This window comes from Babylonia areolata, chromosome 24 (assembly GCF_041734735.1).
Source record: "Babylonia areolata isolate BAREFJ2019XMU chromosome 24, ASM4173473v1, whole genome shotgun sequence".
NCBI classification, from domain to species: Eukaryota; Metazoa; Mollusca; class Gastropoda; order Neogastropoda; family Buccinidae; genus Babylonia; species Babylonia areolata.
The window spans coordinates 9019111-9039110 of NC_134899.1; the positions used below are offsets into that span (position 1 = coordinate 9019111).

Below are 20000 nucleotides of genomic sequence, written 5' to 3' on the forward strand. Positions count from 1 at the left end.
TGGCCGCAGCATGTACCGGTCCCACGCCCAGATGATGATCATGTTGGGGTGTCTTGTGGGCAGTCAGATGGCTGGACTTATATCTGACACGTGAGTTTTCAGTTTCAAGGAGGTGTCAGTCAAAGTGTGCGGAGGACTGATCCATATACGCTACACCACATGTGTTTTGGAGAGAGAAAAAAAGTCACTGTCCAAGTTACCACTGGCTGGTTCTTAGCTACTTCATCATCACTGGGGGTGACAAAACAACATTTTAAGTTTAAACAAGAGAGGCAATGCCTTCAAGACTCACTTGTGATACACTTAAAAAAAATCTAATGTTAAAATGTGTTCTGTATTTGTTATTATAAAGCTTCACGTTAAAAAAAATAAAATAAAGATAAAAAGTCCTAACCAAATTCGAATTAAGTCCCCCAGCATTAATTACAGAGTACTTTCCCTTTTTTACTATCTGCACCAAAACGGTTGCAAAATAAATAAAACTTCCATGCTTAGCAAAAGAAGTTCCTGTTTGAACAAAAAATGATAATAATGACTGCTCTTGTTGTTGGGTCAGAATATCAGATCAAAGTGCCAAGTTTAGAGAATACAAAAAATATAAATATAACAGTAAATGCAGTTTGCATATAATTAGGCTTCTTTTTTTCTTTTCTTTTTTTTGTTGTTGTGCCCATCCCAGAGGTGCAATATTGTTTTAAACAAGATGACTGGAAAGAACTGAATTTTTCCTATTTTTATGCCTAATTTGGTGTCAACTGACAAAGTATTTGCAGAGAAAATGTCAATGTTAAAGTTTACCACACACACACACACACACACACACACACACACAGAGAGAGAGAGAGAGAGAGAGAGAGAGAGAGAGAGAGACAACCGAACACCGGGTTAAAACATAGACTCACTTTGTTTACACAAGTGAGTCAAAAAGTGTTATGTAACTGTGGTGGTCATCCTCCACTGCATGCAGCACACAGCAGGCTATTCCGAGTGTCTCCTTCACTGCCAGCCTCCAGCCTTAGGCGCCGAACATCTTCGGCACAACCGTCTGCGCCGACCTCTCCAAGAAAATGGAGAAAAAAACAAAAAACCCTGAAACCTCAACAGGTTTCAATGCTCATGCTGTACAAGCCAACAACATACACCCTTCCCCAGAACAGACCGGTCTGTCACTGCATTCATTATCAGTTCTTTCGTTTGTCAGTTTAACGACTTCTCTTTTACGAAGTCCTTTAAGCAATTTCCTGTAATTGTATTGAGATTATTTTTTTTCAAATTTCATCCTCATTTCACCCTCATTTGCCCAGTTTCCCCCAACCCTCCATTCATTCACATCTCCCACCCCTTCTAACCGATAATACCCAAATGTATTCATAAATACTTTAACAAAATGTCTTCAATCACCGATATGTGTGACGGGACATTAAACAAAATTCCTCCTCCGGTCTGTCACAATGGCGTTGAAACGCCCCTCGAGTTCAGCACACTGCTGAACTATCCCGCACGTGCTCTGCGGGTCTCGCTGTCGACCGCTTCTCTTCTCACTAAACCTGAGGTTTTAACTCTGCCGCCACGTGGTAGCGCTGACCAATCGCGGCTCGCAGCACCACTGCGCAAGTCATCTGAGCTGATTTCATGCGCACTTAACCCCCTATCGGTTGTTGTGGCTGTTTGGTATTGTTATTTGTGAATGCCATTCAGTCCTTCACAAAACACTGAACGACAGGCCTGTTTGTTGGTCAGCTGGGGTCGGAAGCTGCCCATGATGATCCTGATGGTGGTCAACGTGGTGTCCATGTTCTGCTTGACCTTCGTCAGACACTACAGCGTCCTGCTGCTTGTGGTCTTCCTGGTTGGGATGTCCGCCATGGGAGCCATGTGTCCTGGATTCATGATCGGTGCGTCAATAATGCTAGCTGTGATGATGATGATGATGATGATGATGATGACTAGGACGATGATTATAATGCTGCTGCTGATGATGATGATGATGAGGAGGAGGAGGAGGAGGAGGCGGATGATCATCATCACTATCATCACCACCATCGTCGTGTAAACACACAGACACACAGATACAGACACACACACACACACACACACACACACACACACACACACACACACACACACACACACACGAGTGGATTTTATCCAGATTTTCCACTTCCAGGGACAACTCTCGTGTTGTCGTGGGTTCTTTCACGTGTTATCCGTACTGTAATGAGCGGTGGTGCTGTTGGGGGCAGGGCTGGAGGTGATGGGGCCATCCAAACGGATCTGGCTGGGGCTGATGTCCGGGGTATCCTTCAGCTTTGGCATGCTGCTGCTGTCTTTCCTGGCCTACTTCATCAGAGACTGGACCACTCTGCAGCTCGTCTGCTCCGCCTTCACGCTGCCTTACCTGGCCTACTGGTGGTGAGTCGCAAGTACACGCGCTCAAGTATTCGCGTACACGTATTGCAAGAAAGAACACACACACACACACACACCCACACAAACACACACACACAAACACACACACACACACACACGCACACACACACCATACACACAACACACACACACACACACACACACACACACACACACACACACACACACACACACACACACACACACACAGGGTTCAGGTTTCATGTCAGTCACCGTTTTCGGGGATGTCAATACTGGGAGTGTTCTTGATTCCATAACCCACCGAACGCTGACATGGATTTCAGTATCTTTGACGTGTGCGTTCGATCTTATGCCCGTGTATACACAGGTAGGGGGCTCAGGCACTGAACAGGTCTGTACATTATGTTGACCTGGCGGACCGGAAAACAATTTTCACCCTTAATCTACCAGATACAGCGAAATGGGGGATCGAACTCAGGAATTTTTCTTTTCTTTTCTGTTTTTCTTTTAACTCTTTCCATACGAACGGCGAAAGAGACGACGTTAACAGCGTTTCAGCCCAATTACCATCATCAAAATATTGCATGCGGAAGGTTCTTATACTGAAGAGGTGAATGTTGACAAAGAATACCACAATTCTGACGACGGAAGCTAAAGGTTGGGTCATTCAGACACCCACTGGACATCCGAGGGGTCTGTGTAGAGGAGAAGAGAGGACTGGCCGTACTGAGTGAGTTAAACAAAAAGAAAAAACGTTGCAACATTGCAGGCTGGTTCCTGAGTCTCCCAGGTGGCTGCTGATCAAGGGTCGGGTGAAGGAAGCCCAGGTGATCCTATCCCGAATTGCACGTGCCAACAAGAAGACCTTTGACCCCGCTGTCCTGCACTCTCTGCATATCAGCAGCGCCCCACAGATGTCGCTGTGGAAGGTGTTGTTCAACACCCAGAAGCTCATTGGCCGTCACCTCATCATCTTCTTTTCTTGGTGGGTGAGACAGAGAATTGCATCGTATCGTATCGTATCGTATTGTCTTGTGCACTGAATTGTATCGTATCCTATCGTGTCGTGTTGTATTGCGTTGCGTTTTATTGTATTGTTCTGTATTTTGATACTTTTTGTCACTGTAGATTCAATCGTGTACAAGCCCAGCGCTCCAGTCAGCAGACAGGCCTTGAGAGCCTACCCTAGGTTTGTGATTTTTTATACATAAAAAAAAGTTTCAACCCCCAAACCCCAAAACTCATGGAAGTGTTCTGTCCTGTGTTCAAGGTTTGTGGCCAGTTTTTCTTTCTACGGGGTGAGTTACAACGTGGGGTCACTAGGGGGCAACGTGTACCTTAACATGGCGACTGGGGCACTCATGGACATCGGCTCCTTCCTGCTCTGTGCCCCCTTCATGACGAGGTTCGGTCGGCGACCGCTGAGCAGTGTCCTCTTTTTCGTCACCGGTGTGGCCTGCATCGCCACTCTCTTCCCCGTCATCTATGCGTCTGAAGGTGAGCTCTGATGACGTGGACATGGTCTCCTGCATTAAGTGACTTGATGTCTGTGTTGGGTGACTTGATGTCTTTGTTTAGTGATTTGAGTTTGTGTGGTGACTTAATGTCCGTGTTTTTGCCTTTCTGTGTTTCGTGACTTAATGCTTGCGTTTAAAGACCTAATAGTTTTTTTTGTTCTGTTTGATGTTTTAATTGTCCCTGTTAAGTGACTCATTATTCATGCTGTTCCCATGTTCAGGGACTCTGCATCAATGTTAAATAATATCATGTCTAGGGTTGACGATTTAATAACCGTGTTTAGTGACAGCAAAAGGCGGAAGTTCTCGATCAGCCGGCACCTCAAGATTTTTACCATCCTCCTCACATCACCATCTGTGAGACAGAGCTGAAGAAAGTCCACCAGTTCAGCTACCTGGGTTGCACTATATCGTCAAACGCCAGAATCGACAAAAATTGACGATACACTTACCAAGGCAAAAAGCGCTTTGGCAGGGCGTACAAAAGAGTCTGGAACAACAAGCATCTGAAGACAGGCACAGCGTGTACAAGTTCGTTCTGACCACCTTCCTCTGTGGCTCTGAGTCATGGGTCACTTATCGTCAACACCTGCGACTTCTTGAACGTTTCCACCAAAGCTGCCGACCTACAAAATCTTAGCTCAAAATCTCATTTCCGGCTGGCCTCAGAACACATCAGAACAAACCTTAACTGCTTTCACTGATGTCCAGGTGTTCGCATAATGCGTGGCCTCTCTCTGTGTGTGTGTGTGTGTGTGTGTGTGTGTGTGTGTGTGTGTGTGCATATTGTTAATTTGTTTCACTGTAGGTCCTGTGCTGAAGAGGTGGAGCCCATTATAAATATCCATCCTTCTCCTGTCTTCCTTCCTTCCTTCTTTCCTTCTTCTTCTTCTTCTTCTTCTTCTTCTTCTTCTTCGGTGGACAAAAAGAAGCAAGGTACTTGCTAATCAATTACTCCTATTGATAAATATTTTTGTCTTTGTTTTTCTTTCTTTCCTCCCTTCCTTCCTTCTGTCTACTTTCCTTTTTTTCCCTTGTCCTTGTTCTTGTTCCTCTTCTTGTTCTTCTCATCATCATCTTCTTCTTTATCATTCCTTTTGTATTATTCATCATTGTTGTTGTTTTTCTCCTTCTTTTATATATATAAACACACACACACACACACACACACACACACACAGGCGCGCGCGCGCGCACGCACGCACGCACGCACACGCACACGCACACACACACATAATTTTTAATTTTTTATATATATATTTCATATATTCCCAGACCAGCAGTGGATGACGGTGGTCCTGGCCCTGATGGGGAGATGTTCCATGGCTGTGGTGTTCGCCTTCATCTGGGTTTACTCCTCAGAGCTCTTCCCCACAGTTATGCGCAACTCTGGTCACGGCGCGGCCTCCGTGTGTGCCCGTTTGGGGGGCCTGGTGGCGCCCTATGTGGCCAACATGGTGAGGGCGGCAACGAAACGAAACACATCCCTCCCTCACTTGTAATGAATGTTCTGTTCTCTCAATATATCATGTTTCACAATGACCGTTTTAAATTATTTCCATTCGAATCGAAACAAAACGAAACGATTTCCACCATACCCGCACTGTCCCATTGAAATGAAGGCTCTGTTCTCTTGATACATGTCATTTCACAATCACATTCATAGCGAATTATGACAGTTTTTCTACCTTGAAATGATGTTTTGAAGTTCTTTTCTATTTTCATTTCAAGTGGGTTATGGAATATTACATAATTACTTTTTTTTCATTTTGACATCGAGTCCTCTTGGGAAAAAGAAAGAAATAAAGAAGAAAAAAAATATGGGTTACACACACAAACACACACACACACACACACACACACACACACACACACACACACACACACACACACACACACACTAATAGAATATGTTGCAACTGTCCAGTCTCTGGACGGAGCGGCCGGCAAGGCGATACCACTGGTCATCTTCGGGGTGCCTTCCATAGTGGTCAGCCTTCTGACCCTCTGTCTGCCCGAGACTCTCAACCGTTCTCTGCCTGACTCTGTGGAGGATGCCGTCAGCATGAGCAGGTGAGCTCAGCCACCATCACTGGCCTCTCAGGAACAGATAGATAGACAGATGGGTTTTAAGCAAATACGTAAATACCTTTTAAGCAAATATATGCATTCCTACCATACTGTACGTGCATACATGACTTCTTCTTCTTCTTCTTCCGCGCTCCCTTGCCACGCTAGACTTTCAGTACGGTCAGGACAGCGATGTCCGCGGTTCGCCGCAGGTGCCCCTGCCAGTCCCCAAAGTTTCTCCTCGAGCTCCACGGGGCTGGGCCATGCCTGGTGTCTCAGATGGGGCAGGACTGCAGGATATGGGAGTGGGTCTGTGGGCCTGTGCCTTAAAAGGGCACTGGTCAGTATGGGACATACATGACAAGGTCTCTTAGTCACCGAACAACATCTCCCTCTTTATGGTTTGTCCACTGCAGTGACCTGGCCACAGCCTACTCATAGTCATTCTCCGTGGTTGCTGGTTTTTTTCTGGTTTTTTTTATAGTTTTTTATAGCTTTTTTTTTTATCTTTACTCCTGACAGAGATTTCGCAAAATCGTTCTTTTGCTTTGAACGTCAGCTATCCTTTCCTTATTTTTTCGTACTTTTCCCCTCACATACCATTGATGTATCTTCTGGATCTCAACTGCTTTAAATTACTTGGATGTGTGTAACTGCTTAGGACATGTCAAAACAGGTAGCAATCACACATGAACTCCGTCTGCAACCAGCTCAAGCCTTAAATAGACTGCGATGCTCGCAAAATGTTCTTCCACGCTCACTGTCTTTCTCACATTACTTACGCATCTGTAATCTGGAGCTGTGCTGCAGATGTTCATCTTTAAATGCTAAATTCCCGACACAAGAGAGCAGCCAAAATAATTTTACCAGATCCTTCATTGTCAACTTTCGAAAAACAAGCCATATTAAACATCCTTCAATTGTAAAAACAGTTTGTATTCAACGAAGCGTTACTTTTGTACAAAGTGCACAATAACTTGGCACCACAATATCTACATTTGCTTACCCGAGCCTCATGCCGATACGGCACCCGCATTGATGTGTTCAAAAAAGTTTTGCATTTTCAGGTTCATCCCTATGGAACTCACTCCCTGTGCGCATACAAACGAGCAGTTCTCGATCTACTTTCAAGTCAAATCTCCATACATATCTTCAATCCTTCCCACCATAAATGACTCAGATATCGAAGCGATTGTTGGCAGTACTAATGAGGGCATTTATATGTCTGACTTATTGGATCCGTTTTTATTGTTTCTCCTTGTTCTTGTTTTGGTCTTGTTCTTATTATGTCCTATTTTCTTTTCAGTCACTTTGTTTTGTTTGCTGGTTTGATTTCTTTCATTTTCTTCTATTTTGTGCGCATGCATGAATTTATTCGTTTCATTCCAGCATGATGGTGACAATAGCTGTTGTATAGGTGATATTGGTGATGGTAGTAGTCATTTAAGTATTAATTACAACTGTCGTAGGTTGATTTGATGATAACAATGTGGCTTTAGTTATCCGGTTGTCAATACTAGTGATGACACATTTCCTCTTTCTCTCTCTCTGTCTGTCTCTCTCTCTGTCTGTCTGTTCTGTCTGTCTCTCTCTCTCTCTCTCTCTCTCTCTCTCTCTCATCCTTCTGTCAATCTGTGTGTGTGTGTGTGTGTGTGTGTGTGTGTGTGTGTGTCTGTTCTTTATCATATTCTTTCTGTAGGACTTTTTTTTCTCTCTTTTTAATTCTCTCTTTCTCCCCTTTTCATTAAATATATGTATGCTATTGTAACTGATGTAGATTAGAAAGGACAGGTTGGAAGAATGGGCCATGCCCAAAATCTAAATCCTTGAATATAAAAAGTTTTGAGTTCTGAGTTCTCTCTCTCTCTCTCTCTCTCTCTCTCTCTCCCTCTCCCTCTCTCCCTCTCTCTCTCATGTTCTCCTCCTCCTCCTATACTGCTCAGCCTCATCTGTCTTGCGATCACTGGTTGTCAATGGCAGAGAGTCTCCAATACGTGCAGGCCTGTCTGTTCTGGGATGTTGTCCTCCCATCTCTGTTTCCACATGCATCTCCTCCTCTTTTCTTGAATGTGCCTTTCAGGGTTGTCTTGGCAATGCTTCAAATACCACATCAAAAAATCTTTTGTTGTTGTTGTTTTTTTTTCCAGACAGAAATCCCAGAGGACGTCACCAAAATCGAAAGTGTGATGCCCGGACAGTTGACCATTCAGGCTGTTGGTGGACTTTGCTGGGCAGCAATGAATATATCATATTATATCATATCATATTATATCATATATAATATTATATGGATTGTCATTATTATATCATATCATATCATATCATATATGATATTATATGGATTGTCATGACACCAGGTGCTTGTCATAATGTGCTTATTCTAAAGGTCAGATTTCCGGTATGGTGTGGCTGTGTTACTGTATTAATTTGAACTTGATATTTGGAGAAAGGCTCGTGATGCACGTGTTTTTAGGCGCTGAGGTGAATATGTGACCACGAGTTGTTGTATTGCGAAGTGCACCCAAATTCTTGCCATTCCCTCTCTGTGCACTGAAGGGAAAATGTGAACATAATTGTTTATTTTTCTTTGAACTATTAATAATCAGAAAGGAGTGTCTTTACGTCGTTATGTTGTTTATCCCTGGGTAAGAGTGAAGTCAGAATGCGAACGTTGTGTGCGAGTCTATCTGTCGTATGAGCTTGAGTTGAGTGAATGCGGCAGTGTGACATAGATAGAAAACTATATGTGTGTGTGTGTCTTTAGATGATTATGCATTAACACATTCAAAATCACGCCTGTGTAGTTGTAGAAATAGTTGTCGTAGTAGTAGTAGTAGTAGTAGTAGCAGTATGAAGAGGAGGAGAAAGAGAAGGAGGAGAAGTAGTAGAAGAAAATGAAGTAGCATCAGCAGAAGTAGAAGCTGTAGTGGAAGCAGCAAAAGTTGTACATTACTTGCCAAAATACTTCTTTGTGGTCCTTCCTTTCTTTCATTTTCTATGATTATGAAGGTTCTGTAGAGCAGCGGAATAGAACGGCGGTATGGGAGCTTTGTGATGAAACCCCCATCACATCCCCTCCACCTCCACCACCCTCGCTCCGCCCTACCCTACCACCACCCTTCTCCCCACACCGACACACCTACCCACCCATCTACCCACAAAGGACGCTAGTTCTGTGGGGTTTGAACCCGCTATGGTACTCCTTTCCCATCGCCTTTCTTTCCCCTGTGTTTTCGGTGTTAGCCCTAGAGTTAGGATATGTCGTGGGTCGTTCCCCAGTTCGACGGGCGCAATAGCTGAGTGGTTGAAGCGTTGGACTGTCAATCTGAGGGTCCCGGGTTCGAATCACGGTGACGGCGCCTGGTGGGTGAAGGGTGGAGATTTTTACGATCTCCCAGGTCAACATATGTGCAGACTTGCTAGTGACCTGAACCCCCTTCGTGTGTATATGCAAGCAGAAGATCAAATACGCACGTTAAAGATCCTGTGATCCATGTCAGCATTCGGTGGGTTATGGAAACAAGAACATACCCAGTATGCACACCCCCGAAAACGGAGTATGGCTGCCTACATGGCGGGGTAAAAACGGTCATACACGTAAAAGCCCACTCGTGTGCATACGAGTGAACGTGGGAGTTGCAGCCCACGAACGCAGAAGAAGAAGAAGAGTGTTCCCCAGTTCTGGCGTAGATACCCCAGTCCAGTTTACAAAGACTCGCAAAAACACATCTTTTCCATTCTGCCTAAAAAAGACAGAAGAGAAAGAGGAAGAGAATCAGTCACAAGGAATCGAAGCTCATTTGAACGATGTGTTTATTCTGCAGAAACAATACGAAAGCCAAGATGGCTTCAGGATAGTCGGCGACAATATAAAAGCTGTTACATTTCATGTGACAAATTCAGACAAGCGCTGTTTACTCTACCATCTGCCAACATAATAGGAAGAAGACGACGAACGGATACTTATGCTGCATTCTGACCGGAAAACAGCACAATTACAAAGCACATAATGTTCCACATAACACATAATATCAATGTCATATATATACACCAAAATTCATGTAGTAAACTATACAAACACGTGCACATACATACTCACATGCATGCATACATTCTTACATACAAACATACATTCAAAAATATACACATGCCCCCCCCCCCTCGCCCCCCCCCACACACACACACAAACACACACACGTGTGTGTGTGTGTGTGTGTGTGTGTGTGTGTGTGTGTGTGTGTGCATACGTGTACTCACGTGCATATTCGTATACACTCACAGTCAACCATACCACATGAACAGGTGTATTCGCTGTGTGGATGTTGTGAGAAGAGATTAGTTTTGCTGCTAGATTCTAAAGAACCGAAGGAATCTGGGAGTATCGCAGGTTGTCGGGGAGTCTGTTACAAATCTTTGAGGCTTGAAAAGAAAAATATCTTTGTTCGTAACATTCACATAGACAAGGAGTGCAGAGAAATAAACCCAGAACCGCCCAACCCCCACCTACCCACCCCACAAAAAGGAAGCTCCATGTCACAGTCTTTGCTTTATCTTTAACCCCTTCACTGCTCCTGATATATGATTATGCTCGTCAATTAAGTGCCGCCCCCTCACTGAGATGACATTGAGATTACAGGTCAGAATATCAGCCATCATAAATCAGTAATTTTGGACTTCTTTTCTTCTTCCTCTGGTCAGATTACCTTTGGTCAACAGAATTCAACAATACCATTGAGAAGCAGACCCCCAAAAAGCAGGCATGTGGTGCCAGACTGATCTCAATTTACCAAGATTCACACCATTCAGTGGATTACTTTTTTTTCTTCTCTTCGACTCTTTTATTCGTTTACTTTTCACTTTTATTATCACAGCATTTTAGAACACACTGAACTTTGCTCAAATGAACATCAATATATATTTTAACATGCTGTCACAGAATATACAGCAGTAAAACAAAAGGCTGGCGAGTGTCAGAGATAAATGCATCATTCACAAGGGAACACGCTGAATATCTTATCCGGTTATCCATACAGTATCTCCTTGGCTGTGATTACTGTCATATGACCTTATATCAATCATTCGAAAGGTCCACAGATACAACTCACAAACAAGATATTTTCATGGAAAACTTAACAAAATACTCCAACAGGTAAAAACAAGATGAAGAGAATAATAGAAGAAGGAGAAGAAGAAGAAGATGATGATGATGATGATGATGATGATGATGAATGTGGCAAGCATTAAATATATATATATATATATATATAAAGACTCTGAAAGTATCTCTGAAAGCGTTTGATATCAACCCTGACTCCTGGGAGGAATCTGCAGTGGACCGTGACAAATGGCGTGCTGCTGTGCACAAAGGCGCCAAGTTGTGCGAGGCCAACAGGACTGCTGCAGCTGTTCAGAAGAGGCAGGCCAGAACGTCACGGGCAAACAAGCTCCCTGACAATGGTATGCCTGTCTTTGTCTGTCCCAACTGTCAGCGAACATTTCGTGCGCAGATTGGACTATTCAGCCATCTGCGCATTCACAGATAGATTCATGAGCATCCTCCACCCCCCCCCCCCACCACCACCACCCTCCCCCCATCCCCCAGCTGGATGACAACGATGGTCATCATCGATCTCGATGGACACACACCACCATCACCATATATAAACCAAAATATTTTCCACAATTTTTACCATAACTCTCATACCTATTTCACATCATTTCCAAGCACATGTTGCATAGTTGAAACCAGAAAACCCTGGTGAGCGGGGGAGAGGCAAAGGGGCAGGGGTGGGGAAGGGTTAAGCAGGGAAAGGGAAGGGACAACGGCAGGGGTTTTGCTGTGTGGGGATGGAGACAGGGGTGGGGAAGAGGTTAAAAAGAAAAGACTCAGTCTTTAGCGGCCATCGGGGCACTTAACATACATCGACTCTCTCCAGGGATCTGAACAGGAAGGCGGGACCCAGTCCTCTCCTTCCGCCGTCTTATTATCTAACTTTCCCCAACCGAAGTCATATGCATTTACACCTGGGTGGAACGAAGAAAATCGAAGTAAACTGCGTTTCCCAAGGACACAACACCTATGCCGAAATGGAACCAGCCTCGAGTTCTGATCACTGGGTAAAAACTGGACCAGAAAAAGTAACAACGCCCACGTGATTCTGCTACAGGGTAAGTGGAGAAAAAATGAAGAAGCAACCGATGCCCTTCACAATGCCGACAACGTCTTTGTGATTCTGCCATGGGGTTACTTTCGCTTGAAAAGGCCACCGATGCCCTTCACAATGCCGACAACGTCTTTGGCGAGGCCCACGATAGTGCCGAAGATGCCTCCTCCGCCTCCTCCTCCCGAGTTGTCTGCGATCTGCTGCTGCATCTCCTTCATGGTCTGCAGGTACTGGCGGTCTCTCTCCTCTTGTCTCCTGCGGTCCTCTTCCCGCTGTGCTGCCATCGTCTCCTCCCACTTCTTCTCCCGCTCACGCACCTCCTGTCGTTCCCGTTCCCTTTGTTCCTGCCGAGAGAAGGAGGGGGCGGGGGGTCAGTTCCAGCCAGAGTTGCTGACTGTGTAAAGACTCGTACATACAGAGTTCACAACAAGTTAAGGACCATCTAGAAACTTGCACAGCTTTCTTATTGGGGGCATGGTCCAATGATGCTGAATTTTTTTTTTTTTTCTATCAAATAGCTGTGTATACAGCCCCTGTAATAGACACCACTCCACTATTTGGGAAACTGCAGTTTTCGTTTTTGAGGCATGGCAAAATGATGCTGAATGTTTCGGAAAATAGACGCATATGCAGCCAGTGTAACGGGTACCATCATAACCACAGAGGTACTTTCTTGCATGGTCACTTCCACTTTACTTTTTTCTTTTACAATAAAAACTGACAGCTATTGTTTATTTACCATTGATTAACTATAACATTCTGGCCAAAACATCGATTTTTCAAACCCATTTTTTTCAAGCAGTTTATGGTGTACGTGTACCTGAAAACAGCCGTTTGTGTGTTCAGTTAGTGGCAGACCGTAATGCAGCGCGCATAATTCAAATCACCCCTCGAAGTTTTCACTTTTTCTTAAAACATATCTACTTTTATGAACGGACCTTTCACATTTTTCTAAATAACAAGCGAGCACAGACTTACTGGCCTATGAGACAGCAAGCATGCAAAACCAAACGTTTTTCTTCCCCCCCCCCCCCCACCCCCCCCCCAACCCTATCGGAGCGCCTTTCCAAAGAGTAGAAATCCGATCAATCTTCGACTGACAAGTAAGTCTTGTTTGATTAATCTTTCAATCATCCGAGGCTGGAGAAGGTCCTTTTCAAAGGTATGTCGATGATCTGTCGTCTTCGTCTTTCCCTGTGGATGTGTTTCTGTCTGTTTTGTCTCTTGTCTGTAGCTGTCTGTCCGTCCGTCTGTCCGTCTGTCTGTGAGGCTTGAAAGCGCTAATTAAATGTATCATGATTATTATTATTATCACTACTTCTACACATACACACATAATACACACACTCACTCACACACACACACACACACACACACACACACACACACCACTAAACACACGCCATAAAAACATGCTTATACACATACACACATAATACACAACACAAACGCAACACAACACAACACAACACAACACAACACAACACAACACAACACAACACACACACACACACACACACACACACACACACACACACACACCTCCATCGCCTTCCACTGCTGGCGCCGCTCCTGCTCCATCTGCTCTCGCAGCTTCCTCTCCTCCTCCTTCTGCTGCTCCAAGCTAAGCTGCTGCTCCTGCATCTGCTGCACCATCTCCGCCATCCTCCTCTCCCTCTCCTCCTCCTGCTTCTTCATCTCCGCCTCCCGCTGGGCCTCCCTCTTCTGGAACTGCTCCCGCTCCCGCTCCACAGCCTTGTGGGCTTCGTCCGTCTGCTGCTTCAGCTCCTGCACGTAGCGAGTTCTCTCCACCTCGCGCTCCTCCACTTCCGCCAGGCGGCGCGACACTTCCGCTTCCAGGCTCTGTCCCACGGCGGTGTATTTGGGGCACTGGTAGGGCTGTTGACGAAGAAAGAGTTAACGATAAACGATAATGATTGATAATGACGATGGAGAAGAAAGGGTCTTTACTCAGAACCGAAGGTTTCGCTTTATTTGTATTGTTCAAGCTATCAGTTTTGAGCAAAGTTTTTTTCTTCTTCTCTTTGTATCTTAAAGAAAACCATACCACCGCGTACAGTTCCCCAACTCAGAACCGGAAATTTTTACTTGTATAGTTCAAGCTCTCGATTTTTGAGTAAGCAAATATTTATCTCTTTGTATCCAGAATCAGATATCACCATACCCAGGAACGATAACGATGTTTTATTCAAGAAAGGCCATAGCCTGGTTTGAAGGGGTAATCACAAATAAGACACATCTTCAATAGGAATAATAAGCATGTAGAAATCATTATACATTAAATTTATAAATGCTGTTTATTTGGACTTTTATATATATATATCATTATGATAGCATCATCTCATAATGCTTATTGTCTTCAATTACTTAGAAAGACAGTGACACTTTCTGTGTTGTTGTTTTGTTGTTTTTGCTCGTTTTTTTTTTTGTTTTTGTTTTTTTTGTTTGTTGTTTTTTTAGAAGACAAGGGTATGATGGTAAGCCGAAACAAGCATTACTATTTCTTTTACATCCAGCCATCTGGGAAAGATAAGGGTGGGAGAGAGAGAGAGAGAGAGAGAGAGAGAGAGAGAGAGAGAGAGAGAGAGAGAGAGAGAGAGAGAGAGAGAGATCGGAAACACACCGAATTATTCGGAATGATATAGTGCTGCGTGTGTTCAGAGGCGCACTTGATTTTTTGCAGCAAAGTATATTTGTTCATTCTCCTCGTGCATGCTAAGTTTTATACTGAGGTTGTTTCTTGTGTTCATATGGGTCAGATGGTCTGCAGGAAATGGATAAACCATTATTGCATTGCATTGCACTGTGCTGAATTGCATTGTGTTGAAAACACTATATATATATGATAGTCAGTCGTGTCCGACTATGACCATCAGAACAGCAGAGGAGGCAACTGCTGTCCCGACTATCTGGGCTAGAATTTGATTATAGTGGAGAGTGTCTTGCCCAAGTTACATCCCCACTCTCTCGGCCAAGAGGGTTTTAGGACAATCGGCGTTGGGATGGTTCCCAAAGGCCAACTAGCTCACAAGGCTGCAGCACTAAGAGCCAGTGCAATTTTGTCTCCTAGTTTGAGTCATAGTCCTTCACAAAAGACTAAGCTGTACTTGGTTTCCCATTGACTGGAGAAACCATTGATAACACAGCTCTCACTTTGCTGTTGGCCCAAATGTAAACTTATGTCAATCTGTGATATAAGCCGAGTGTTGGGCACACACTCCAGCCAGACAACTAGGGAAAGCTCTCAATGCTTCATCAACGCGTTGGGTTTAAGAGATAAAGCATCTGCTCATTTCTTATTTCATTTATTTGCAATACAGTAGATGCGGTGTAGTGTACATGGAACAGTTTGCATGCTTTGATTCATTGAAACTGTATTGTATTGCATTGTGTCGTGTCGTATCGTATCGTATCGTATCGTATCGTGTCGTATGGTATTGTATTGTTTTGCATTGCATTGCATCGTATAGTGTCACGTCGGATTGTATTCTATTGTGTTGTACCGTATCGCGTTGTATCGTATTGAACTGTATTGTATCGTGTCGTGTCGTGTCGTGTCGTGTCGTGTCGTGTCGTGACGTGGCGTTGTGTGGCGTGGCGTGGAGTGTCGCACTGTATTGTATTGTATTGTATTGCATTGTATTGCATTACATTGTGTATTGCATTGCATTGTGTATTGTTTGCATTGCATTGCGCTGTGTATTGTATTGCATTGCATTGCGTTGTGTATTTTATTGCATTGCATTACATTGTGTATTGCATTGCATTGTGTATTGTACTGCATTGTGTATTGTATTGTATTGTATTGCATTGTGTATTGTATTGTATTGTGTATTGTACTGCATTGTGTATTGTATTGTATTGTATTGTATTGCATTGTGTATTGTATTGTATTGCATTGTGTATTGTATTGTATCGTATTGCAGTGTGTATTGTATTGCATTGTGTATTGTATTGTATTGCATTGTGTATTGTATTGTATTGCATTGTGTATTGTATTGTATTGTGTATTGTATTGCATTGTGTATTGTATTGTATTGTGTATTGTATTGCATTGTGTATTGTATTGTACTGTAATGCATTGTATTGCATTGTGTACTGTATTGCATTGCATTGCAGTGTACAGCACAGTGCAAGGAGACACCAACAAAGAACCCACCTGCCCCCCGTTGCTGCGGTTCATGGTGGTGACGAGGTTGAAGAGTTGCTGCACCTGTGGAGCGGTGTCGGCCGTCATGTTGTTGAAGAGGATGTAGCGGTGGCCGCACTCCGCAAGTACTTTGCGCAGCCCGTCAGGAACTCGCTGCAGCATCTGCTGCATGGACTGACCCGGGCTGTTGAATTTAGGAGAGACAGAAGCTTTCGATTAACGTCACTACCATCATCATCATCATCATCATAGTCATCACCACTACCATCATCATCATCATCATCATCATCATCATCATCATCATCACCACCACTACCATTATCATCACCATCATCACCATTACCATCACCACTACCATCACCATCATCACCACCACAAGCATCATCACCACCATCACCACCACCATCATCACCACCACCACCATCATCACCATCATCATCACCACCATCATCAGCATCACTATCATCATCATCACCACCACCACCACCACCATCACCACCACCATCATCATCATCACCACCATCACCATCACCACTACCATCACCATCATCACCACCACCATCATCATCACCACCACCACCAGCACCACTATCATCACCATCGCCACCACCATCACCATCACCATCATCATCATCACCATCATTATCACCACCATCACCACCACCATCACTACTATCACCATCAACAACATCACCAACAGCATCACCGCTCACCTGAGGCGATCACCCCCGGTGAAGAGGACGATGAGATAGCGGGTGAGGTGATCATCGAACAGCGCCTTCAGCCGTGTGTACACGGCGTACTCCTCCTCCGTGTAGCGGCCCAGCGGGATGACGTACAGGATGGCGTGGGGACCAGGGTGCATGCAGGCCACGGCCTTCACGATGTCTATGGAGATCTCCTCGTGACTTCGCCTCGTGTCGAACAGGCCGGGCGAGTCCATGATCTGTGTGTAGTATAGGAAGGTAGGGTAGAATGGAACAGTCCATGGTCTGTGTGTAGCATAGGAAGGGAGGGATAGAATGGAACAGTCCATGATCTGTGTGTAGCATAGGAAGGGAGGGATAGAATGGAACAGTCCATGATCTGTGTGTAGCATAGGAAGGGAGGGATAGAATGAAATAGTTCATGATCTGTGAATGGAATGTTTCATTGTGTGTGTAGTATAGGAAGGGATGGACAGAATGGAACAGTTCATGATCTGTGTGTAGTATAGGAAGGTAGGGATAGAATGGAAGTGTTCATGATCTGTGTGTAGCATAGGAAGGGATGGACAGAATGGAACAGTCCATGATCTGTGTGTAGCATAGGAAGGGAGGGATAGAATGGAGTAGTCCATGATCTGTGTGTAGCATAGGAAGGGATGGACAGAATGGAACAGTTCATGATCTGTGTGTAGTATAGGAAGGGAGGGATAGAATGAAATAGTTCATGATCTGTGTGTAGCATAGGAAGGGAGGGATAGAATGAAACAGTCCATGATCTGTGTGTAGCATAGGAAGGGAGGGATAGAATGAAACAGTCCATGATCTGTGTGTAGCATAGGAAGGGAGGGATAGATGGAAGAGTTTATGATCTGTGTAGGCATGATTATCTCTATCCGGTCAGTGTAGCTTTCATCACTCAATAAGGAGGTGGCTAACGTTCTACTGGATACGATGTCACTGTTCATTTCATGATAATTGATAAGTAGATAAACAAAGTGATAAAGTGACATCCAGTGTCAGTTAATTGTAGAATTTGATGAAAACTATGCATTTTACGATTTAAAAAAAAAAAAAAAAAAATCCACGTGAACGCACACAAAAATCATATCCATTGTGTATAAAAGGAGTACTGATGCGTTTAAAACCAAAATACTGAACATAGTTCATTCTTTTGTAGCCAGAATACGAAAGGTCTGACTCGTGACAATGTAAAACAACATGCCCCCATACTTTTAAAACACAAAGTATTTTGAACCGCCAATCCTGATCTGTGAGCTTGGTTCTTCTTTGTGTGTTGTATTTGTATCAAATGGTTTGTTTTGTGTCATCTAAGAAACAGTTCCATAAACAAGTACAGATTTCTTTTTTTCTGGGTTTTTGTTTGTTTGGTTTTTTTTGGGGGGGTCGATAATAGAACCTTTTTTTTTTTTTACTGTAATGCATTATCAAACTAAAGCAAGCAAGTGCACACACACACACACACACACACACACACACACACACACACACACACACACACACACACACCTCAATGTTCCGTCCCATGTTGAAGTTACGTCTGAGTTGGCACTCATCCGTGACGGATTCGAACGTCAGCCCCACGGAAAAGAGCCGCGCTCCCAGGATGGTGTTTCCGGTCGTGCTCTTTCCGCTTCCGGTTTTGCCCAGCAGGAGGAAGCGTAACTCTTCTGCAAAGTAGAACGGAAGTTCAGTAGTTCATCGTTGTCAGTTATTCAACTTTGTTTCCGATTCTCTCTCTCTCTCTCTCTCTCTTCTCTCTCTCTCTCTCACACACACACACACACACACATACACACACACACGAACGCACACATACTAGTAAACACACACTCACATAAACAAATACACACACGAACGCAAACATAAATACACGCACGCACGCACTAACGAACGTACGCGCGCGCATACACACATATCCCCCCTCTCCCCGTCTCCCAGACCCGTCACCTCACCCCACCCACACCTACACCCACACACCGACACACACATCCACATACCGGCACACCGACACACACACACACACACACACACACACACACACACACACACACACACACACCGACACCCAAATTACCTCCAGAACTAGGGTAGCGAGGCTGGTGCCCTGTCTGGCCTCCTGCTCCTCCTCCTCCTGCCCTCACCTCCCCAGGGTGCTGTACAGGGGGCACACCCCCTCCCCCTCCCGCTCCGTTCATGAAGGGCCCCTGGGGCCACGCCCCGGGCCCCGCCCCCATCCCGACACCCCCTCCGTAATGCGCCGCCGGGGGGACACCCATGCCCCCGTGGTACGATGGAGGAGCACTGCTGCTGGTGTCCATGTGTTCAAACCCCACTGAACCACCGCCTCCTCCTATCCCTCCCACTCCCCCTCCTCCTCCTCCCCCTCCTCCTCCTCCGGACGAGAGCTGCTCCAGCGCCTTCTTCAAGGCGATGCACTGCGCCAGGGGAAGCAACTGCGGTTTCTGGAAGTTCTCCGTGATATCGTGTGGAGAGAGGTAGCGGAGAAGGGGGAGGGACGTGAAGCCCTGTTCCGTCAGCAATGTCAGCGTCTGGGCGCTCAGGCTGTGGCGACCCGCCCACGCCTGCATCTCCGCGTCTGTTAGGCAAGTACAGCCAGCATGGACCGATCAGTGATGATGAAGGTGAATGACGATGACCGACAACCATGATGATGATCAAGTACAGTGATCACACAAGACAGACGTAATGACAGCGATGGGAAATGATGATGATGGTGGTGGTGGTGGTGAGGATGATGATGGTGGTGGTGGTGATGGTGGTAATGATGATGGTGGTGATGTCGGTTGATGATGATGATGATGATGATCAGTGACGATGATGGTGGTGATGATGATGATGAAGAAGGCGACTACAACGACGTTGGTGAGGATGAGGATGACGAAGAACTGAGAACGCAAGACGCATAATAAAAAAGATGCGGAAGAAATCATCGATGATG

At 44.9% G+C, this 20000-nt stretch overlaps 2 protein-coding genes across 2 annotated transcripts in view; one reads left to right on the forward strand and one right to left on the reverse strand.

Moving 5' to 3' along the window:
* The window catches only part of LOC143299160 (uncharacterized), an 84557-nt gene extending 78572 nt beyond the window's left edge, over positions 1 to 5985 (forward strand). The window contains exons 19-25 of the mRNA XM_076612289.1: positions 1 to 90; positions 1741 to 1895; positions 2244 to 2412; positions 3161 to 3376; positions 3662 to 3888; positions 5184 to 5365; positions 5836 to 5985. The exon at positions 1 to 90 is cut by the window's left edge and continues 14 nt beyond it. Of these exons, the coding sequence (XP_076468404.1) occupies positions 1 to 90; positions 1741 to 1895; positions 2244 to 2412; positions 3161 to 3376; positions 3662 to 3888; positions 5184 to 5365; positions 5836 to 5985 (1189 nt within the window). The remainder of the gene's footprint in view (positions 91 to 1740; positions 1896 to 2243; positions 2413 to 3160; positions 3377 to 3661; positions 3889 to 5183; positions 5366 to 5835) is intronic.
* A 4175-nt stretch (positions 5986 to 10160) lies between these two features.
* The window catches only part of LOC143298719 (uncharacterized), a 14598-nt gene continuing 4758 nt past the window's right edge, over positions 10161 to 20000 (reverse strand). Inside the window, exons 2-7 of the mRNA XM_076611629.1 lie at positions 19116 to 19637; positions 18548 to 18708; positions 17027 to 17259; positions 16323 to 16497; positions 13685 to 14041; positions 10161 to 12486 (exon numbers count right to left, since the gene is read on the reverse strand). Coding sequence (XP_076467744.1) covers positions 12223 to 12486; positions 13685 to 14041; positions 16323 to 16497; positions 17027 to 17259; positions 18548 to 18708; positions 19116 to 19637 — 1712 coding nt within the window. The 3' untranslated portion in view covers positions 10161 to 12222. The remainder of the gene's footprint in view (positions 12487 to 13684; positions 14042 to 16322; positions 16498 to 17026; positions 17260 to 18547; positions 18709 to 19115; positions 19638 to 20000) is intronic.